This window comes from Orbicella franksi, chromosome 10 (genome assembly GCF_964199315.1).
Source record: "Orbicella franksi chromosome 10, jaOrbFran1.1, whole genome shotgun sequence".
In the NCBI taxonomy this organism is placed as follows: Eukaryota; Metazoa; Cnidaria; class Anthozoa; order Scleractinia; family Merulinidae; genus Orbicella; species Orbicella franksi.
In genome coordinates, this window is record NC_138154.1 from 16116352 (window position 1) to 16140140 (window position 23789).

The 23789-nt window shown below is 39.4% G+C and overlaps 2 protein-coding genes across 2 annotated transcripts; one reads left to right on the forward strand and one right to left on the reverse strand.

Annotated features, from left to right (window-relative positions):
* The first annotated feature begins 22 nt into the window (after nt 1-22).
* LOC145500330 (TBC1 domain family member 9-like) lies at nt 23-18633 on the forward strand. Its single transcript, XM_081479840.1, has 25 exons — nt 23-1241; nt 1374-1485; nt 1617-1668; nt 2385-2462; nt 3900-4079; nt 4672-4805; nt 5452-5517; nt 5682-5758; nt 6410-6463; nt 7157-7234; nt 7888-8020; nt 8550-8660; nt 9491-9576; nt 9713-9880; nt 10185-10293; nt 10798-10892; nt 11385-11479; nt 12192-12338; nt 13418-13529; nt 14062-14122; nt 14596-14874; nt 15310-15411; nt 15633-15809; nt 15932-16291; nt 16511-18633. Exons 1-25 carry the CDS (start codon nt 1198-1200, stop codon nt 17411-17413), a joined length of 3813 nt encoding a protein of 1270 aa, XP_081335966.1. The 5' UTR covers nt 23-1197; the 3' UTR covers nt 17414-18633.
* Nucleotides 18634-19508: 875 nt separating this feature from the next.
* LOC145500582 (uncharacterized) lies at nt 19509-21679 on the reverse strand. The gene has a single exon (XM_081480100.1). The coding sequence runs from the start codon at nt 20809-20811 to the stop codon at nt 20143-20145; it is 669 nt and encodes a 222-aa protein (XP_081336226.1). The 5' UTR covers nt 20812-21679; the 3' UTR covers nt 19509-20142.
* Nucleotides 21680-23789: the final 2110 nt, after the last annotated feature.

Consider the following 23789-nt stretch of genomic DNA (forward strand, 5'->3'; position numbering starts at 1 on the left):
TTCAAAAAAAAAGACCTTCTGGTTGTCTCAAAAACTCAGACCCTAGAAACTCAGACCCTCTAGGTACCTCGAAAACTAAGACCTTCAAAACCCAGACTCTCTGGGTGTCTCGAAAACTAAGACCGTAAAAACTCAGACCCTCTGGGTGCCTCGAAAACTCAGACCGTTAAGAGCCATCTTGTTTGTTGTTTGTCTATTTAATTAATGTCTTTAATAGCATAGCCAGAATGTGCAGAGAGAGAGAAAAAAAGAAACAGATCGCATTGTTAGATACAGGCCGGGATGCCCGATCTGAGTATTATTGGAGACACCCATACTGCGAATGAGGAAGTGAGTTTGCCTCACCTCAGTTCCGAAGACAACTCGTTGGGATAGAACGAAGAAGGCCGCTCTGCTCTTGCAACATATTCGCATTGCCTATTTTAACTATTTTATTTGAAGTGGAATGTTCTGATTTGTGACCGAAGACGTTAGAAAATTATAAGTTGAAATGAGAAATTAGGATGGATTTGGGGTGGTTCATATCCGGGGGGAACAATTTATGATTCAATGATAATACCGTGAATTTGGTTCCTGGCTTGAAAAAAGTATGGGTTATTGACCAAGTCAGTGAGGTCAAGATGGCTGAATATTGGCCAAGTTCTTTTTTTGCGTGTTATGAATCGAGACGGAGTTGAGCTCCATAAACTCGCAAAAAAGAACGAGGCCAATATCCAGCCATCTTGACCGAACAAGCTTGGTCAATAAAGGATTTATTTTATGGCTTCTGGGGAAATTTTTCTTGCGGGACACGGCGGATAGTCCCGAGCGGGCAAGATAGCTCCATCTTGCCCGCTCGGGTAGCCAATCACAGCGCAGGATTTGATTCATCTTCACCGTTCACGGAGTTAGCCATATAATGATATAAAATGGGAAATATTGACTATCGCCAGGTACGCATCACGATACATCATGCCTAAAGACTGGAGCTAGAGCAGGACTGGAGACTGGAGCCTACTTTGTAATTATTTGCTCGACCGCTGGTTTCTGACAACGCGGGCTCTTACGACAAGGAGGTCAGCAGTCAGCAGTTTATCACAAGGAGCAGGCTCGAGCAGGCTCTAGAAAACTTTGTTATGAAGTGGGAAAGCACTACAGAATATGGAGCGCAATGGCCTATTTTGTTCTATTAAAGCTTAATCGTAACGCCTGATAAGGATGTGGATAAAACCAGAGGAAGTTCTCTTAGCCAATGCGCTTTGGTAAATACACACGACTCCGTCAGAGTGATCGATTAGAATTTTATTAACCTCAACCTTGTCACAAAGTTTGAACGTGTTTCGCCTGTATACAAAGATATTCAAAGATTTCATTCAATGTTTTTATTTGTGTAGGGTGACCGAACGAGCAAATCCTTACTTTGTACTTCAGCGAAGGAAAGGTCACGGAGGGGGCGGATTGACGTCCCTTCTGATCGGAACGTTAGATAATGTTTTAGATACGAAGGTAAGCTTAAGTGTAATTCTGTCTATAACAATTAATGACGATCACATGACTTGTATGAATAGCGGTTTGATAATCTGTGCTTTTTACTTATTGAAGTTTTGATGTTCATTTGGAGTTTATTTCCTGTTTAGCCTGCACCATTTCGCATACTTCTACAACTGCCTAGCTCTGATATAAGTTATGGTAAGTATTTGTAATTTTTAAACATTATAAGCACTGTTCAAAGTGAATCATTTATTCAAGTGATTAGTAGTTTTATTTGTTAATTAAAACAAACTTGTACATAACAGATTCTATAACATGACATTCTACCATACTACATAGCCAGGCTCAACAGTCACAACTGAAAAATGATTAGCTAATTATACTCCAAGGAAGTACAACTGAGCAGTGATTTGAAAAGTATGATGCTTCATCATATCCCTTAGTCGATTTAGCAGCCTATGTTCTACTTTACGGTACCCAATCAGAAGCTGTGTCACTGACTGATATGGCTATAATATCATGGTCACTTGGCTGAATTTGGATACAGTAAATACCAAATTGTGGTACTGTGTACTTCAGGGGCACATCAGGCTCCTTTGGTCATGCCATGGGTATTTTGACTCGACTTCTTCTCGCCGGCATGTCAACCTTGGCTCGATCAAACTCAGAATGTTTACTTCATGTATGTTTACCAAATTAGTCATCATATTTGTGTGTGCATATTACTAAAAATGCTAGCTAATGTCCAACCAAATTTGCCATAAGTTTGGCAAAAGTAGAGATTTGAAAGTTTGCATGTCCTGCAAAGTAAAAAAGAGAGAACTCTCTGTGTTGATGATCTCTAAGGAGCACTTAGTTTAAAATGTCAGATCCTCTTAATTTACACATGTATTTCCCTGTGCTATGTATTCTAGTGATTGCAAATGCGGCATCATTCCATGACATAGAGACAGACTGGAAATGGTTGGAAAAATATTTGTTGGAGACATTAGGTAAGTGGCAAATGCATGTAGATAAGCTAAGCTTGCACCTTTTAGAGATAAGGAGTGGTGAATGGTAGATGCAAGACTGCGAGAATGACTAGCATTTTTTTTACAAGCGCAAGACGTTTTGACTTCTTCAGTTTTGAGACGTGTTAAATGTGAGCTCCAGTGTTTAGGTTCAGATGTCATTTATAACTCTACCAAAGAAAAACAAACAAATCAGTACTTTGAGGCTTTGAAATTCATAGCCTTTCAAAAAGTTGAGACTTAGAGACATACATAACTGCTTAAACCAATGAGACTGTGAGACCCAGGAAATTCAACGAATTTGCTAGACCCATGGTTTTTGAAGGACCATTCACCACCTCTAGAGCATGTTATCCTAATAATTAATTAATATATGTTACTAATAAGTAATAGTAATTGGACTGAGTGGAGTACAATTCAGGGAGCAATCATGCAAGTAATTTCAAAATCGGACAAGCGCGAAGCGCAAGGCCTATTTGAAATTACGAGCACAATTACTCCCTGAATTGTATGACACAAGGTCCAATTACTAATTAATCGTATCTATAACAAATTTTGGAATTAAAAATGTCTTTTGGGAAGTTCTTTTGAGCAAAAAAGTCTGTAGCGCTTTTCATAAGTGTTAAAAACTGTAGGAAACATTGTGAAGGAAGATTAATGTGATTAACGGGAAAATCGCATGGGTATCCAATTATAGGTATCCAATTACAAAAAGTTTAAATTGGATACCTGTAATTGGACACCCAGGTGATTGCATGCCAACTATGTGACAAATAGGCATGCGGAGAACCAATCACGATCGAGAATTTTGTTATAGATACAATTAATTACCTAATAATAAATAATAATAATAATAATAATAATAATAACAAATATTTATACAGGATAGCCCTTCAGTGCAAGAGTACTGTTATCAAAGGGGTCCTGTCTAAATAACATAATATAAGGATAAAAACTAAAATAAGTTAAGAATGACTTTGTAAATTATTAACTACACTATACATAAAATTGATCTAAAGACTCCCTGAATAGTACCCTACTGCTAATTTGTTTGATTTTTAAAGGTAAAGAATTAAAAGCTGAAGCGCCTAAAAAGTAAAAACTCTTTCGAGCAAAGTCAAGTTTCACTTTCTGCAGAGCAATGGTGGTCCCCCTGTTCCTCATATTAAAATCGTGGGTTAAAAAATTAAAATAATTTTTAAAAGGACTACAAACATTGCCTTTTAGGCACCTAATAGTAATTAATAAATTAATTAATTATTAGTACAATGAACCTATATATTTTTCTAGCAATTCTTTTAGAATCTCCAGAAGTGATTTTTTTCCTAATTGTATTTTCAAATTTTGAAGTTCATGTATATGTTATAACCATTTTTCTTCACCAGGGTTTGTTAATTTTGTTTAATATTTGCACCACAGAGACCATTGAAAGTGAAGATGATATCAGAGAATTTGTAAAAGCAAAGATTGAGAGTCTTGTGGCCAATGTCGTAGCAGATCAAGATATGGTTGCTGAAACAGAAACCAACAGATTCAAGTCGGCAACAACAAGATTTCACAGGATCTTTAACATTCCAGTAGATGAAAAACTTGTAAATTGTAAGTTATGTGTACTTTATATTCAAGCTTTCAAGCTTCCCTTTGGGCAAGCTAAAACTCTGATTTACTAGCCTGAAAGTCATTTTCACCTGCTTCAGCATGTGAAGATAGTGGTGTCCAATACCCCAGGTCTAGTGGATTTTGCAGTCATGCTAGCGGCTCCTGTCAGTCAGTTGCCCTTCAGGCAAGTGAAGTTTTTGGGAAAATTATAGCAGAAATTCAGACAAGAGCAGTACAATGTACTTGAAGAGACAAAATTTCAAGGTTCTAGTGAGAATGACATTGGTCTTGTCAGATGTTCGTTCTTTCATACAACTTGACTGGTTTGTGTGACTATCCAAGTCACCATATTTGAGGTAAAGTAACACTTTACACTACGCACAAGAGACAGGTTTAAATTTCTTGTACTTCTCAAAAACGTATGGTTGACTGGTTGTCTGTGTTATTAATGTGTCAAGGGCATTGTGGCCTGACACAGCTGGATGAATGAATATGCAGTTAGATCTTCCTTTGCCATGTTTTAAGTAAGCATATGTTATTGTATTCATGTAACATCCTTCACAGCTCACTATAATTTTAAATTTTATTCCAGATTATTCCTGTAGTTACTGGAAAGGAAGAGTTCCCCGTCAAGGCTGGTTGTATTTGTCAGTTAACTATATGTGTTTCTACTCATTTTTGATGGGAAAAGAGGCACGGCTTGTCATCAGATGGCTTGATGTAGTGGTATGTATTGATCAACAGAAAAACTTTACTTTACATGTACATGAATAAACTCTCTGCAATGAATGTTATTTTTGAAATTAACCTTCTATACCCTTTTTGAACAACCAATGTAATGAGTAGCCAAGGATGGATAATTTAAATACAGCAGAACCACAATACCATGAGGGTCACCATTGCCCTCAGCTCCTCCCCACTCCTAAAACATAAAATTTAAACATTATAAAGCAAAAATGAAATAAAAGCAGATAGAATGCTCAAGGGGGTAACCTGTGATGGACTAGTTTGATGGACTGTTTCTCCTCAGTACTTGCTTCTATCAGGATCTATTGATAGACACCAGAAAATTATGTCCTGGGGTTTAACCTTGTGATAATTGGCATCTCATCATCCAGGGAGTAGTAGAAATATCCAAGTTGATTCACGCTGTAGAAACCAGGATAAGTTCTAGTAGTGTGGGGAACTTTGGCCTGATGTACACTTTGCCTTTTGTTATGCTATCAACCAAATGCTCCCAGTTAACTTGCCAGAATTAGGAGGAATCAGGAATCTCCGTTGATAGTTATAGAGTCTGTTGACATTATTTTGTAACTTAAGAAACAGTTAGTACATAATTTTGATGCTGTGTGTTTATTGAATGTCTTTTTAGTCTCTTGAGAGGAGCAGCAGTGTCTTGTTTACTGATGGAGTGAAAGTTACAACAAGAGAAGGAGAGGTGAGTGGAACTTATTCTCTCAGGTTTTCAGGACGTGATTCAACCTTAACCAGTGGACTGTTGGTAAAACCCAGATTTGATCTGAGGTAACATTAAATCTGCCCTCAGCTACAGTCATACTAATGAACTACTAAACCACTTGTTGGTGTCTGTTTCTATTTCAGTTCAGCTTCTCTCTGTTGCTTCACATAACAGAAACTTTTGGTCTCATGGAGCAGCTTGCAAACCTGGCCATGCGACAGTAAGAATTGTTCTTATTTAATAGTGTGATTTGGTGATCAACTCACTTATGAATAACACTGGACATCAAACTTGTTGTTGTCAAACATAAACAAAAACACTTATTAATAAACAATTCCTACATGCATTTCTAATGTTTGTTTTCTTTAATGATGCAAATTATATCCAAGCTTGACAACAAATAATCAAGTTTAATGCTAAAATTATCAGTAGAAATGTCACAGGCATAACTATCAGTAGCTATAGGCTTTTACATGCATTATGGGCTGATCAATCATGTTGGATACTCAAACTGTAGATTAAACCTTGACCTCTTTCAACCTGATTGATTAATATGTAATTAAATTGATGTGTAGTTTCAGCTGGGATAATATCCGAACCCACCCCTCAAGGTTAACTGGAAATTCTGAGGGGCGGGGGGTGTCTCAAAGACCATAACTTTTACAAGAAAATGTAAAACAACTGGAATTTCCAGGGAGTTCAAGTCCAGTAACCCTCATGAAACTAGTTGGTTGTCCTCCTTGGCTCGCCAATTTTCCTGTGTTTTTGTTACAGTCTTAAGCCATTGTCGGGTTTGGCTCAAGATCAGTTCACGCATCACTTAGTTCCTTGCTCATGAGTTACAATGTTGTTATTGTTTTATTTCATCTAGGCTATTGTCAGAAGAAGGCTATGAACAAGATAAAACATTGCCTTTGTTGACAAAGTGAGTCAATCAATCAATCAATACCTTTATTAAAGTGTCAAAACTATCTGGGCAGGGGTAAAGATCCTCTACTAATTGAGGATGCTGTTGGTGACAGAGCCTGTCTACACCCAGAGCTTGATCCTAGATTGCTCAATCTAAAGTCCATTACAGTAATCATTAGACCACTGTAGTAAAGTTCTAAGTCACTTCATGCTATTGAAACTGAAGCTTCAATCATATAAGTGCCAGCATGGATGAACTATCAAGTTTTAGTATATACCTAGTTCTGTGAATGAGCAAGATGAACTAAAACCTATGCTGTGATTGGCTACCCGAATGGGAAAGATGGCACTATCCTGCCCACTCAGGACTGTCTGCTGTGTACCACAAGAAAATTTTCCTGAAAGGCATACAGTAAATCCTTTATTGGCCAAGCTTGTGTGATCAAGATGGGAGGATAATGGCCTCATTCTTTTCTGCGGGTTTATGGACCTTGACTCTCATAACAGGCAAAAAAAGAACTTGGCCAATATCTGACCATTTTGACCTCACAGTTGGTCAAATATAATCCATATATCCTCTGATTTGGGCTTACCTTCAGACTTCAGGATAATATACTTGATACATGCATTAATGCTACCTGATAAGAAATTCTCCATTGTTGTTAACTTATACTATAAGTAACAATGAGGTGTTTGCTTGGAATCATAGAAACAGAGGCAAGCAAGTGAAGAAGGTCCCATCACTGAAGAGAGACTTGGATGCTCGAGCTCAGAGTGAATTCTACAGGTTAGGTGGCTTATAAACCTACATGTTACCTACCTTATTCTATTTAAAAAGCAGATTGTTGCAGGAGAGAATCAAATTATGTCGCATTGATTCATGTCAAGTTTCTCTCAGTTAAGAGTATTAAGGCAGTCTGACTTATAAATCCAGGAATAAACTGACTTACTATGTATTTGCTAATAACGATTTAGTAGATCCGCTCACCATGGGAGGTTTTAAACATAAAAGTGTTATCTTGACCTGGCATGTTTTTTAAAGACTCGTGCTGACTGTTTATCCTTTGATCAGAGCTGACCGCTTGGTATATGAACTTGTGAGTTGTATGCCTGTTGTATCTACCAGAGAATGTTTTCTTATTAATTTCAAGACCCCACGTGGAATTTGAGACACCTTTTGTCACTTATGTGACATGTCTTCTGTGTAAATGCTTCATCTTTACAAGTCAGTCCTAAACATTTAACTCAGAGTGTTACCTCAGAAGGAGTGCTGGGCTAAAATTTGGCTACCTGGACCATGTTATATGTACCAATTGAGGATGCTAGTATTTTGCTATCCAATTTGAAACAAAAATTGCCACTGTTTCATGTAATGCACACACTAATTCCCTGATTGTGAATTAGCTATAATTTTACCGTAACTATACATTTTACCCTCAGAAACCTGTTTCGCTTGCCAGTAGAAGAGAAACTTGATGGCCATTGTGAATGCACCTTGTGGAGTCCTCATGAAAAAGCCCATGAATGGGGAACACTGTACTGTTCTCCAAATTACCTTTGCTTTAGCAGTAAGGTGAGAGAGAGTATCCGTTCATTGCAGTAATTTAGCATGGATGGTCAAAATATTACAGTGCGATCCACAAAACCATGTGGGTTTTATTTATCACTTTCCTGATGGACAAATAACATTTTAATTTACAATGCTAACTCATTTAGATGTCCCCAATTACCAGCTGTGCTACATCGTATTGACACATAAATAAAGTTATTATAACTATTACTATTGGCTTTGCATTTAGAAATAGTGTACAGAAAGGCTTAAACTGGGCTAACTTACAATGTTTATCAAGATGTTCGAAAATCTAGCGCCAAGTTCTCCAACAGCCGAAGAGCTAAGCAGCTGTCAGTACTTAATTCTGGCCTAATTCTTCAGCATAATCTTATATAGTAGGGTTGACGTAGAAAAGCAGCATTCCTAGGCATGTGCAAGCAAACAAGTCCATTTCTCAAAAGCAAAAGAGCAACACAAAAGTCACATTTACTCCTCTTTCTTCCCATATCATTCTACTTATAGATGTAAAGTCTTGTCATTGTTTTTTCAGGTTAGACAGCTGTTATCGGTGGTGATTCCAATGCGGGAAATTACTCTTGTAGAAAAAGTGGAAACTTCAGCTATAATACCAAATGCAGTTCACATCACAGCCAAATCAAAGGTGAGTGTCTGCTTGTGTCACAAGCATTACACCTGTAGGTGTGTAGGTTTATTGATCTGAAAAATGGGCACCAAAACACTCCACCTTCCTAAAGATGTCTATTGTATGCCACCGTAGAAAAATTTAATGACCAGACCGCTACAAGCATCAATGGTATGCATGTACTTATGTATCAAGGGGGCAGATCTGAGTGTCCTTATGACAGACGTAGCCTTATAACTTTTAGAGGAAGAGACGATATGAATCCTGGTTTCTCTGTGACTGATAGCGTAACTGTCCATAATATGGAGAGGAGAGAGTGGGAGGCGCGGTGGCTTCTCTGGTTAGTGCATTTGTCTCCAGAGCGAGTGGTCTAGGTTCAATCCCTGGCCAGAGACATTGTGTTGTGTTCTTGGGCAAGACACTTTACTCTCACAGTGCCTCTCCACCCAGGTGTATAAATGAGCACCAGCAAATTAAATGCTGGGGGGTAACCCTGTGATGGACTAGCATCCCATCCAGTGAGGATTAGAGATATGCCTAGTCACTTCATGCTTCAGATAAGATACCGGGATGAGCTCTGGCCTGATGGACCCCTTGGCTTGTACGTGGACTTTCTGTAAGGAGAGGCTTGACTGTATGACTTGAAATCATATCTCTGATCCTTACAAATCCTGCAAAGCCTTCAATTTTTCAATTCAATTCAATTTAATTTTAATTTAAACTCTCACAAACATTAATTTTACATAGGAGTCATAAAAAAAAATAGAAAACAGAGTTTATTTCTAATCCTCTTGCCAGAGTGGAAAAGTGAAACACACACATGTAGCTCTTTGTTTTCTGTTTGTTAGGCCAGCTTTCTGTTTGCCTCTCTACGAGACCGTGACTACTTAACAAGACTTATATCTGACTTCCTGGCAAAAACTCCTGAGTCAAAGTGAGTTGAACTTTGAGATTCTTCAAGTTTTCAGGTGTTGTAAAGTACTTATTTTTGCAGTAAAAACAGCGAGTCCAACATTAAGATTTTTCAGATTTATATCTTGTGTTTCTGGTTGGAATTAATTTTTACTTAGATCAAATGACAAAGGGGGATGGATGTTCAGTACCAGTCCTAACACGAAGAAACCAACATTCCAGCCTCCACTTACCACAGTGTTCTCAAGCGCCCCTGCTGATCACATCAATGCTAAGGAGACTGTCAAAGAGCATTTGTGGCGACTGCATTTTGCTGAGTATGGAAGGTAAGATAAGCATAGGCTTTGTAATCAGCTGTCAACTGAGCTAATTGGGTAGCAGAAAACATTGGAAAGGTGTCCAGTTAATGGGAAGTTAAAAATGTAGTGGTTGGTTGTGGCTAGGACCAATGATGACTCACATAGAATGGGTCTCCACTTACAGGTAAACAAAAATGTTGTTTTTGTATGTGATTGGGACCATGGCTAGGTGTCCACTTAGCAGAGTTGTCCACCTACAGTAGGTGTCCATAAGTAGGGTGATCAGTGTCATCTGTATTTAACTTGTGGTTCTTGTTTTTGCATCTCCTAGGGGCGTTTGTATGTATCGTACTGTCAAGACTCATGATCTGATACTCAAAGGAGTCCCTGATAGTTTGAGAGCAGAAGTGTGGCTCATATTCTCTGGTGCTGTTAATCAGGTGACTAGCCCAACAGATATAGACAAGACATAATGTGAATTTCTTCAGAATATTTACCTTTTTTAAAGTCCTTCCATGCTTGACACATGTAACGTAAACAAACATAATTTAATGAAGATGTGGAATTAAACCAATTTTCTCAGTCTATCATTAGTACTATATCAGTAATTTTGACTCCCAAAAAGTCATAGATAGATCCCACTATACAGTTAAGGTTTCATCTTGGCCCTGCTATGAAAACATATTAGAAAAAAACAAACTTTGTGTAGCCAGACATGCATTTATTTCCCAGTACCAAGTCTTGTCCACAAAGAAAACAGCTTTCAGCTAAGTGTGTGCTTTTGCTTGTGAGCAATGATTACGAAATGGTGAATCCAGTCAGTGAGCCACTGTACACATAAGAGGTCAACATTTTCTAAATTGAGGTTTAATCTGCAGTTTGTTGAAACACTCTGATTAAGTTTTGAATTTATGATGACATCAGAGTTGATTTTATTCTAACAGATTCAGACTCATCCTGGTTACTATGCAACACTTGTCAATCAGTGTGAAGGAAAAATCACCTTGGCAACAGAGGAGATTGAGAGGGATCTCCATAGGTGAGTTCTACACGTATTATAATAATAATAATAATAATAATAATAATAATAATAGTAATAATAATAAATATAATGGCATTTCGGGCAGTATATCCACAGGATGGTTCTTCGCCTGCCCGATGCTAACTAAATTTACAATTGTAAAAAGGTTAAAAGATATCTAAAAAAAATTTATATCTATATGTAAACGAGATAATGATCACAAGGAGCAATGAGTGATACATTTTTGAAGTCTGCCTCATGATCAGTGCTTTGTGTTAAGTTTTATTTGAGCTGTACGATGTCAAGGTCCAGTTTGGTTTTTTCCATACAAAATGAAAACAAATACTTCCTCTATGAACTTGAAACGTTAAACATAATTTGCTTCCCCCACCCCTTAGGACTAAAAATGTAGAGAAGGTGGTAAAGAGGCATGTGAGGTGATTTTTTCACGATTTTGTTAGTCTCAGTCAGTGATTTTGATTTTGATGTTTGGCCATTCGGTTGTAACAGGTCGCTTCCTGAACACCCTGCCTTTCAGTCTGAAGTAGGGATAGCCGCTCTACGAAGGGTGCTGACATCTTACGCCTGGAGGAATCCCAGCATAGGTTTGTGTTGCGGTAACATTATTTTGGCCCCTGGCCTTAACATTAACTCCTGGAATTCTTGGTGGCTTAGGACGAAATAAGGTGGTCTTTAATTTTCTCTAGTCTGACAAAGGAAAAATACCTTAATATGTACTGTGATAGACATTCAACACTGTCGAACCAGTGTAAAATCAGTAAGAGAAACATGTTTTATTATGTACTGTATGCACTCTCCTCCGGAAGTCACGACCAAGCATGGGTGATGTAGCAGCTCTTGTAAGGTCTCACATGAATGGCTTGATACCCTTTGAGAGAACAATACAACAAACAACAGAAACAATGCACCTAGCCCTAAAACAATAACTGCTGCTAACAGTGAAGAGAATTACAAGCTTACGGGAGCCGCTACACTTCTGCCAAGCATGCATTTGCACTTCACATAAAATAGTCTATTGATTCCTATAGACCTTTGCAGCTCTGCCCTTGAAGAGACTGTGCCTCATAGGTCAGTTACTAGCAATGGCGACTTCGTTGACTTTTTAAAGAACTTCTGAGGTTAAACTAACATTCTATATCCCAATGCCTGGTCTAAGATTATGATAGTCTTCAACCTCAGTCAGGTTTCCTCCATCCAGTGGCCACTCAATTAGATACTGACGATCACGGCCTAAAAAGGTTTAATTTTATTTTTGTATGGCTATTTAAACAATCCTGTTTCTCATGTATTCGATAGGGTATTGTCAAGCTATGAACATTGTTGCATCAGTACTGTTGTTGTACTGCACTGAAGAGGAAGCCTTCTGGTTGTTAGTGGCGGTCTGTGAACGTCTCTTACCAGATTATTACAATACAAGAGTGGTTGGAGCGCTTGTTGATCAGGGTAAGTGCCTCTGTTTGTACTTCATTACCGTACTTAGTTTTTAATCCTAAAACATTTTAATCACTTTCTTTATGATATCAATGTGTATCTGTAACAGAATTAAGAGAGGGACCGAGGAACTCTTCCCCTAAAATTATTATATCCATTGACTGAAAATTTCATCATTCCACCCACCCACCCTCCATCCTTTGGCCCTCTTCACGTCACCCCACCCACTTCCTTTTGGACACCTTTGGATCCACCAATGCGTAGTCAGTGGAGACCTTTATGGAAAATCCTTGTAGTAATGTAAACTTTTAATCTACTATGTTTTGCCACGCTATGTTTGTCATAGGTTCGGTTTCCACCGCTTTCTCGCGTCCGGCTGCGTTCCTCCCCTCTTTTCGGGGAAAGAGCGGGGGCTCATGTCCCGAAACAGCGGCTGGTAATCGAGCCTATGTGTGCCGTGCAGAGCTTAAAAGTTTTACAGATTATACCATAAATCTTGCCACAAACGCATGACTAGAAACTTGACTAAAATTACACAAATCGTATGTCTCTTGGAATGAAAGTGGATCCTCTTTGAAGGTTGTTATTTATGAACTATTTTTTGTCATGAATTTGTTCCAATAAATATAAAATTTTAGTATAAATCTACTAGCGTTCTATCACGAATGCCGTTCCCTGATTGGCTACGTTACTCACTATCTATTCTGTGATAGATAGTGAGTAGCGTGGCAGTGTGCCCTTGTTAACAAAATGACGGCCGCTTCTTGGCGTTTTCGAAGTGTCTGTGAAGACGATTTAGATAAAGGTTTGAACGACTAGTAGATTTTTGCTAAAACAATTAGATTATTCGCTCTCGATTTCTATGCGTGACAGTTGACTCGGGCTGTGCCCTCGTCAACTATCACGCGATAGAAATCGAGAGCGAATAATCTAATTGTTTAATAGAAAAAAATTAGTTGAGCATTACAGCATATCGATGCAGTGTAGTTGAAATTTCAGTTATAGTAATTTGGTCATGTTGTTTTTTCTCCTTAACAAGAGACTTTTGATGGAAACGTCAGTTTCTTGAAACTCCTTTCTTGTTTTATTAGGTGTTTTTGAGGACCTTACTCGTGATCACTTACCTGAGCTGTATGATCACCTGATGGAACTTGGAATACTTAACATGATATCACTGTCCTGGTTTTTAACTCTCTTCCTCAGGTAATTGCACGTCTGCCGTGTTATACTCTTGTATTATACGCCTGAAAATATTATTTCTTGGTATAGAATGTTTATAAATTGCAATTTTTGGTCCCTGTCATACAGGATTATTATTTTTCAAACTTGTCAATAATTCATTAAGTTTTTCAAAAAGGAGATATTAAACGTCACCGTTATTTCTCTCCTTTTCTCCTCAGTTTTAGCTTCAATTGAGAAGATATATCAAGAACGTGTCACAGTGTTTCATCAAATTTCCAAACACCTCAAGGGCTTGTCAAAGTTATTACGCTACGCGTCGTATTTTCAACCCTCTCTCCCGTATTTAAAAAAAAAATTATGAAACAGTTTGTCGTGTTTTTGATATTTTGCGTGAAACTCGGTCAGACACCACAGTTAACAATACAGATCAGTGTATTTCCAGCTGTGTTTGACATTAATGTTGCAAAGTTCGTTCGGACAGTACAAGCCTGTTTTTAGCTTATATCTGCCAATGTTTAATGTTAACACTTGTTCCTGTTTTTCTTTATAACAGTGTGATGCCATTTTCTAGTGCTGTCAGCATCATAGATTGCTTTTTCTACGATGGTGCAAAGGTAAAAACGAAGAGTGCTATGTATAGATATATACATTTTTTTATTTAAACAATATTCATTGTAGACATGTGTTATAACAGCATCATATAAACTAAGTATTAAGGCCGGTTATCGAGTCAGGATCTTCACTTGGGTAACCTGTCAAATTCACTTAACCTTTGATTATAGCGATGAGGGCATACAAGCTTCCTCGGCGCGGATTCTTGGGTCGCTTGAAATAATGAAACGGGGTGAGGTCCTAGTCGGTCGCTTCGTGTTCTGAAATCACCATGTTGGCTGTTGGGTTTTGCCCTATGAGTACACTAGACTTGTGATCTACCGATAGGTTGATACCATTTGATCTTCCCATAAGGGAGTGCCTGGCAAGCAGCGTCAAAGCTTAACATTTTGTTAGGTCCCCCAAAGGAAAGGCTTTGTGGTGTCAGTTTTGCTCGGAGGTATGAATTCTGATCATCATGTAACATCTTTTTCAGGTGCTGTTTCAGATTGCTTTGGCCACACTCGATGCCAACAGGAACAAACTTTTAGCTGTTCAAGATGATGGCGAGGCAATGACCGTATTAGGAAACTACCTGGAGCACGTGACTAACAGAGATGCAACCATGCTATCTAGTAGCCAAGGAGTTAGCAACAGAAGCCAGAGCACGGTTGATGTGGCAAATCTCATCCTGGAATCATACCAGAAATTTGGCTTCATCACGGCGGAGACAATTGACTCCATGAGAAATGCGCAGAGACTAAAAGTTGTCCAGGTACGGTAGCGCATCTTGGTTTCAAACAGCACTCGGTTTATCATGATCATGGGACTGCAACGAAAGAATTCCTGATTGCCAGTGAGAGTCAAACTCAAGACCTGCCATACTTTCGTCAGATGCTCTAACCACAGAGTTACAGAAAGATTAGGTTTATAGATATGCTCGAGTCCTAGCCGCTGTTCGGGAAAATGAGCCCGGACCCTCGGGAACCGGACCCGAGAGAGTGGCGGAAATTGAGCCTAGTTCATGGGTGACATACGTTGTGCATCTGCTAACCTCAGTTTTTGTCGAAAATGTCATGTCTGGCGATAACGGCAAAGATCGTAAAATTTTACCTTACTGTTTTGAAGAAAACTGTGGCAAGTTGTTCAATGTGCGCATGTAAGTGAAAAGCAAATGTTTCATCAGTTATGTTTTTTTTTGACTGACAAGGGACTGGAGGATAGCGTGAGGAGGAATGCTGTGAGATCCATAGGAGTAGAAGCGTGTCTGTTTGATCAGAAAGAACTAGAGCAGTTATATGCTGTATTCAAGGTATGTCCTTGGAATGTAAACTTGTATTTAATGCATGATAAAGAAGACTTCTTTACTACAGGTTAAGGTAATAAAGCGTTGCTGTTGTGTGTAAACACGATATGCCTGCCTAACGTGTTCTTTTGAAAAACGGACTAAAAGTAACTTTGATATATTTTAAACAACTTCCCGCGGCTGTTAATCTTCCTTTCATCTTCATACTTGTGCCTTTTGTTCACTAGGAAGGACATATTTTAACTCGTAACCATGGCAACCCAGACATCAAGGATACTCCGCCTCAGTTTCCTCTCGTACAGAACCAGTGTATTGACTACGAGAGGTTCAAGCCTCTCTTTGAATTCCTCACAAACTGGGGGACTGGGGAGATTGGTCCCACCTTGGCCGAAAGGGCATTCAAGGTTAGTGAGTAGTATATTATGACTGTAAAGCCCTATCAACTTTGTAAACAAGCAAATCTACGAGCTAATTTGCCGAGTGTAATGTCTTCCTCGCTCACACGATTCAACAATATGACGTATAGGTTATCGATGATGACGAAGACGGCCTGATTACCTTCCGCGAGTTTGCGCGAGGCCTGGGCATCATTTGCAAGGGTGAACTCCAAGATCGCATGCAGTTTATGTATCGGATGCACGTGCCTCCAGCCCTGTGTGACGAGGCAGCAGAAGAGCTCAGTGATGAGGAGTCCGTAGACAGCTGCGTGGAGCTGACAGAGAGTGGAAGCATAGAGGTCTCGGCGTCACAGGCACGTGATCAGGGGCAGTCACGTGATCAGGTAGCCGTGTGCATATCACCAAGAACTAACGAAGGAGAGACGACGAGAACGGATGAAGACAATGTTAAGAGGGTTACGGCCTCGGAGATTCCGCCCATGAGTCAGGTAATGCTAAACCACTAATGCAAACCTAACCTGCTGAAATAACCTTGCAGGCGACCTTTTTATTGATTTACTTGCTTTAATCACACCTGAAAAAGAAGAAAGCTGTGCAAATCAATTTAGGACGATTACATACTTCCCTTCTCAGATATTCACTCACTAGCCAGAGTTGATTTGTTTGCCATAAAAGTGCGTCCTTTTGAAGTATAATTTCATTTGTAGGGACATTTTATTCAGTTGTGGAAGACAATGTACTCGCTGTTCCGGGAACTGCCAAATGAACAGGAGATGTACCAAGCCATCGCCTCAGTAGGAAACATGCTTCTAAAGCTGGGTGAATTCGGAGGAGAGTTGGACACTAATGTAGAAATTACGACTGGTCAGCAGTCAAAGGGCGTCGACTTGGACCAGTTCATGGACCCACTTCATGTAGCTGAACTTGAGTCGTCGGTAACCGTCACGTCTGAGCTTGAATCGTCGACGCTAATGAAGGAAGCACTGATGGACGCTGCGAGGAGCAGTGAATCTTCTCTCAGTAGTCCCGTAAGGAGCTCGACAGGAGACGATTTTGTTCTCGTGGGGAGTGATGAGGGGTTTAGCACACCAGAACCAGTGGTGTGTGAGACCAACACACAGGATACCTTAGATAAAGTTTATAATAAATTGAGTCTCGGGGATCCTCTGCTTGCCGCTGAAAGTAAAACCGTCGACCAAAAGGATTACAATTCACGTTTACTAGTTGTCAAACAAGGCCAACAACCTTCAGAAGGTCTTAACAAACGCAACAGCCAATCAAACGAAGGCCCTTCATCCGGGACATTCCATACAACCCAATCGCACGTTAGACATTCATCCGGGTCATCAGATATTGACCAATCAAATGACAGACTTCCATCGAGGGCGTTAGATACCGACCAATCAAACGAAAGACCTTCATCTGGTGCTCTAGACCTTGATTGGTCAATTTGTTTTGAACAGTTTCTGGCGTCCATGTCAACTGAACCTTACCTGGTTCACTACTTCGACGAGACTGTTGACGTCATTCAGCGTCTGAAGAAAATGAAAACAGAAGGCATTGGAAGCTTCAGAAATGCGTCAAGGACAAATTTGAATTCTGCCGAGTAGATAGCCTTGTAAAGTGCACCAGCAATGATATTGATAAATGTACAGTTTGTCTTAAGATATTGAAGTGAATTGCTGAACGTTAACTCAGATTCTTCCAACTAGTGCTATGTGAAATGTACTAAGACCTTCAACGAGAATCATTGTGTTGACATCTTGGCTTTAAGGGTAAAATAGCATGCATTCAGTGCCTGGTTGTTGAAAAAGTGGACAGCCATATCCAGAGGCGCCATGCACCTCTCAGAGGGCTTAACAGGACTGGCTGGGAAAACAATAGACCTAACAACGAACACAATGAAACAGGAAGCGAATGAAACAATAGGCTCTGATGAGGTGTGTGGCTTCTGCATATCCAGAGGTAAATTAGATAAAATTATTTTGTTCATTTTATTGTACAGTTAATTTTTTTTCTCGACAAGGATTTGTCATCTGCGTAAACCTATCTGCACGTTGAGACAGGTCAAATGTGTAGAAACTAGCTTGTTTTTATGGGTAGCATGTTAGGGCATGGGTAGCGGGGCTCAAATCATATTTGTTTTCATTCGCGGGTTAAGTAAATGTTATTAGACTCGATTACCAGCTGCTTTTCGGGTAAAGGAGCCCTCGCTTCTGGAACCGGTCTCGAGAGAGCAGCGGAAATCTAGTTTATATAAGCGGCTGGTTTCCGGAAGTCGTTCCATCTCAGCCCAGTGCTCGGGCGTTCTCTTCAGGTACTATCCAGTGACGACTATAGATTCCAGTCTCTCTTCAGCCGAGAACGCCTGGAACCTGGGACCAAAGAGTTGAAATGACCATAACGAAACAAATAAGGTAACTTTTCAGAAATGTTATACGTTCTTTCTTAAGACAGATTTCGAACGTAGAACTTATACTTTGTTTTACGTTCAAAAAATTTCCTTGAACTTCTTAAGTACTCAAAGTGAAGATGGAACGTGCCAACGACTTATAGCAAGTTGAACTTTGTTGAATTATAAAGAGTGAAATGGATAGAGATATAGATACATTGTAATTTATAATCACTGTACAAAGTAAATGGGAAAACATGTAGGACGAGAGAGAGGTCTTCAAATTATAAGTTAAATATTATTTTCATCTGCGGTTTATTTCCACTTATGGTTGCTTCAGTTATATTTTTAAAAGGGTTTGTTTTTTAAAGGGTTGATTCAATAGGTTGAATTGAACTTTATGTATCTGTAATTGAAGAATAAAACTTTAAAGACTTACGCTTTGGATTGTATGGCTGTTTTTATTAAAGCTTGAAATTCAGTTTTGTGTCTTCGAACGCATATTTGAGTGGCATTTGACCTTCGGCTTTCTTCAGAGACCGGTTAGGATAATAAGCTCGAGGCGAAATTTAACGGCAATAGATATGACAAAAATCTCCCCCTGAACTTTGCTTTGTCCCAGTTGTCTTCACGGAAATCCCTAAGGATATTTTTACTTGATCTGTTAAAGCCTGGTTATATGATCTCGGGTACGCCCTTTCCAAGCTAAATTTTCTAAATTTTCTAAGCTAAATTTTATTTTCGCCGTGGCGACAACTATTTCTCAAATTGACACTTCGGCTCGCCTAGTCGGGGCAAATCACGTTGTACCGAGAATCACTAGTGCCGTTATTTTGTAGTTTAAAGTAGAAATATATACTAAATACCGGTAAGTAAAAATTAACTCGGCAAAGGCCACAGTGATCAAATGACTGAAAGAAATTCAAAGAAACGGGTGTAACTGTGCATTGACTCTACCAACAGAGGAAACTTTTTCGCGAGTTAAATACAGCGCTGCCTTGGGGAGAGGGCCAGTACTCGATGCCATATAAATGGGGCCTTAGTTACCCAGTTTGCGGCAATAAAGTGAAATGCGATTTTGTGGCAATGGACAGTTTATTTTTTGTTCGCTCAGTTTCATGCTGTATTCTAAGCCTGAATAATTCTTACAGAGGAAAAATCCACTCGTTTCTCATTTTCTCAAATTTCGAGTAGAAAACACAAACTTTTTATTTGGTTTATCAGTGTACAATTTAAACTTTATAATTTAAATTTGGCTTGAGACTGTTAGAAAAGTTCAAGAAAACAATTCAAGAAGTTGGTAACAAGTTAAAACAACTGTTTTCGTCTTTAGCATTCGAGTTGAAGTGGATCAAAATAGCAGACACCATGAATATCCTTGAGTGAAGTTTAACGCCTGAAAAAGAAAAGAAAAACTAAAACTAGTGAAGCTGAGGCCCTGTGACACTAGGCCATTTTTATCGCAAATTGTGCCTCAATTTTGTTGCATCAAAAGTTGCACGAAAAATTGCTCGTATAACACTCGCTGGAATGAACAGACTTTTGCAGAAACCGTTGGGAAAAAGTGAAATTGGAACCTTCGGAACTCAAAGCAGAAACCGTGCCTATTACTCTCGCGTTCTTGTCCCTAAATCCCTTTGGCGGCGAACTGACTACAGGCCTGTCATGTAAGATCGTGTACCCTTTCTCGCACCACCTCGGGGTCACGCTGGATTAGGAAGACGAATGGCTACGGAGTGAGATTGATTATTCTCAGGGCGCAATCGGAACTTGCGAGAAATTCCGAATTATCTTGGTAGTCCCAGGCCTCGCAATTTCTTAGGTTCCAGATCTCGCGCCTGAGACCTCGTCCCTCACACGATCTTAAAAATAGACTATAAAAAGAAACTAAACAACGGGCGAAAGTTTGGGTAAAATTAATTGTAAAATACTTTGCCCTCTGGCTGTTTACCTGAAAAATCTGTATACACTAACAGAAATAAACACAAAAGCCACCATGCCGCATGCAACAATAGCATGATCTTTATATTTCCATCTACAGCAAGAGTCCGCTTTCTTCTCCGTACACGAGATGGTATTCCCAGCTTTGAGTTCTCCAGGCGAACAAGTTGGGACAAGCACCTTCTGCTCATACTTTATGAAATGTAATTCTTGTAATTCCGGCGCAGTCTCGATCGCTCCGCTGACGACAATATCATCTTGACTATTTCCCGTTTCCATTTCCACTTGTAAGGCACCAAACTCTTTCCCGTCCTCTTTTCTCGCCTGCTCCTTTTCCGACAATCTCCTCGATTCGCTTGCAAATCCCCCCGCCATCACGTAATACGCTTTAACCGTCTGCTTCAAATTTTCTGCCATTTCGCTTGAATAAATTACGCTTTCGTCCTCAAATGACCTTTGCATAGCTTCTTCGTGTCCTCCCGGAGGTAAACAGAATTGCTCCTTGCTATCTTTAGTTATCTTTTTTATCTTTGGATAAAGAAAGTTTTCGTAATCGTCCTCAAATTGTGACTTTGTAACACAGGGCGCAAACATTGAGGTTATCATTTCTGTCGTGTTCTCGACTCCTTCCTTTATCTTAGCATCCTTCTTTACGTTCGATCTTTCTCGCTTCATGGCAGTATTATTTGGGTTTTCCTTGTACTCTGCGATAGGCTTAATCTCCTCCGGGTTTCCTGTAGGAAAAAAAAGCAATTGTTTGGGCCAAAATTCAGTTCAGTCTTATCTGTTATTTCTCCCTTTAAACAAACAATATTTCGCGACAGCACTAAGACGACTTTAAAAGACTTCTCTGAAGCTAACACGTTGACATGCATCACAAAATGTACGATTTTATAGCGAATTCATGAGAAGTAAGGGAGTACTGCTGGAAATGAATATGAACTTTAGAGTATTCGATTCCATGACCGAAGCCAGTATATGAGGCAAACCGAGGCACTTGCCTTAGTCATTATCTTCGTTTTTTTTTGTTTCTTTTTCGAAAACGGAAAGTTAAGACTCTGCTAAATACCTGGGAATTAAGATACTTTAACCATGGACATTACCACGGTAGTAATTTTGTTCTGTCTGTGGCCCTGGATTCATTGTGATGGTGACAAGATATATACAACTTAAACTTGTAAGATTGAATGCGCTGTTCTTTGTACAGTATTACTCAAATACCAGAAACATCCAGGACAAATTCTTGTAATGGCTTAAGCTCTTCTGTTGCGTCTGCTAAGATTTCGTCTACAGTGTAAACAGGTCCGAGCTTAAAGATGAACAGTCTGCGAGATCTTAAGTCGATACGCACTGAAACAAGAAACACAGGAAAAACAATGTGAAATTGTATTGATCACAATACGCCTGCGACAACTGAAGAACAATTCTCAATTTAGATCTCGTGTTTTTTTCTTTGGGAATTCACAGTCGACGAAACAAGGTTTGAATAAATCGAAGGAACTTAAAATACGTTGCTAAACAACGAAATTACTTACGGTTGACTATTGGTCCTGTTAAAAAAGACATTTTTTTTTTGTTTTATGTGGAACTAGCTATCCAACAAAGTTTATACAGGGAGACGGGGAGACTGCCTCCAGGTCCAAACGCTTACTTTTCATAATTACATGACATTTTTGACAGAAAAAGTAGCTCTTTCATATCCTGCTGACTCAGACGACCCGGCGGTTTAGTTCCTTTGTTCGAAATATTTATAAAGGCCTTTTAAATATCTCAATGACCTTTCTCCTACTACTAAATTTCTACACATTCGATATAGTTGATATTAACCTTTGCCTATTGTTATGGTTAGGATTTTTGAGACAGCAAAGTTTTTGGTGTCCTTCCTTTTATAGGGATTTTTCTATCCAGTATCGCGAAACGACACTTAACTTCAGTCGGATCCAATCGGCAAATTATCAGTAATGTTAATTTTGTATCCAACGGTAGGCAGACTTACAGACAGCCTGAAAAACACATCCCTTTTGGGCAGAGCCTCCTCTGAAGGCTCTGTAATGGGCCTAGAGCGTGTGCTGCGACGGTGATTGTTCCTTGTCCTCTATCCATTATGTTCAGCTTACAATGCACGTTTTGTGTTAGAGGACTGAGTAACAGCAGAGAATTTGAAGAAAAGCTATGAGACCAATGACAATTGTATTGTAAATTTCTGTTCCTCTTATTTAGATTTAGTAGTAGTAGGTCCACATCAGCTGTACAGTTGCTTATTTTAAACCTACTTAAAAAAAAAAAAAGAAAAAGAAAAAAAAGAAAAGAAAGAAAGACCAAGCTTAAAACCAACATCACGGCACGTGTTGTACTGACCTAGCCTGCAGAGCAGGTGGATTTTTGCGCTTCGGCCCCATTAATCAACCTATTGTGCGCCTGATTTGCAAGCTGGTACTGACCATGCGTTTTCCGAGAATCAGCGAACAATTTACAACTTACACATATCATGCAGAATGAACCAGACCAACATTTCCAGTTTGAAGTTCTTCAGTTTGATCAATAACCCTCGAATAACCCTCCACGGTGCCAGGGTTTGATCTGCTTTTTCATCCAGGTTTTCTACGATTTAAAAAATAATAAAACTAGACAAAACAAAAGCGTTTAATGATTTTTGAATACCTGTTTCTTGTCGACTTGTCTTCAAGCGATGGTGTGTCGTCAAGTCCTGAGATACTACTCTATGTAAATTGAATAGTTCCGCTGCACTCAGTAGCTGTTTGTTTGTTTGACTAACTGACCAACCGACTGACCGACCGACCGACAGACAAACTGACAAAATGACCCGGCGACCGTCTGACCATCTGACCATCTGACCAACCGATTGACTGACCGACCTAGAGGACTGACTGACTGTCTGACTGACGGACTAACTGACTTACTGTCTGGCTGTCCGACTGTTTGACTGTTTGACTGACTGGCTGACTGGCGGATTGTCTGACTGTCTGACTGACTGACTCTCTGACTGTCTAACTGCCTGACTTTCTGGCTGTCTGACTGACTGAACGTTTGACTGCCTAGCTGGCTGTCTGATTGTCTGACCGACCGACCGACCGACTGAATGTTTCATTTCATGTGTAGCCCGAACGTTTATTGTGTCAGGTTTCTGTTTCAGCGTGCCCTCTTAATTTTAGTGATCAGTTTTACCCTTTTCCACCGTACACGTGTCGGGCACATTCCACAGTTGCCATGTTTGTTTCCAACTAAGTGGTGATCGCGACAGCGGGTGCTGAACTTATTCTTCGTAAATGTATCTGGCCTTGTGTTTATCAAAATCATTTTAAAAGAAAATCAAGACTAGATTAATCCATACTTACCTTTAGAATCATGCATCAACTGACTGAGAGAAGTTTTGTGGTCACGGAAAACACAATTCTGTTTGCTTTTCCACTTTAGACATCCAATAATCACGTGTAATACGCACAAAACACACACAATGGTGTAAATGATAGCCTTTGTTTCGGGTGTTCTACCAAAATTGAACAGTTCTGAAAAGGAAGACACAAAGGTAACAAATAACATTTTGCAAATTAATGACCGCAGCACAGGGACGAGAGAAAAGAAATTGTAAAAAAATTAAGAAATTGACTGCTTTTGTTTAAGACTAGAAAGGT

What these genes read in the sequence shown, in the direction of transcription:
- LOC145500330 (XM_081479840.1), top strand. Translation starts at nt 1,198, where the DNA reads ATGTGGATAAAACCAGAGGAAGTTCTCTTAGCCAATGCGCTTTG. An exon ending in CATTTTGCTGAGTATGGAAG is followed by an intron (nt 9,881 to 10,184) that starts GTAAGATAAGCA and finishes TGCATCTCCTAG; the next exon opens with GGGCGTTTGTATGTATCGTA. An exon ending in CTGGAGGAATCCCAGCATAG is followed by an intron (nt 11,480 to 12,191) that starts GTTTGTGTTGCG and finishes TGTATTCGATAG; the next exon opens with GGTATTGTCAAGCTATGAAC.
- LOC145500582 (XM_081480100.1), bottom strand. Translation starts at nt 20,811, where the DNA reads ATGAAGCGAGAAAGATCGAACGTAAAGAAGGATGCTAAGATAAAGGAA.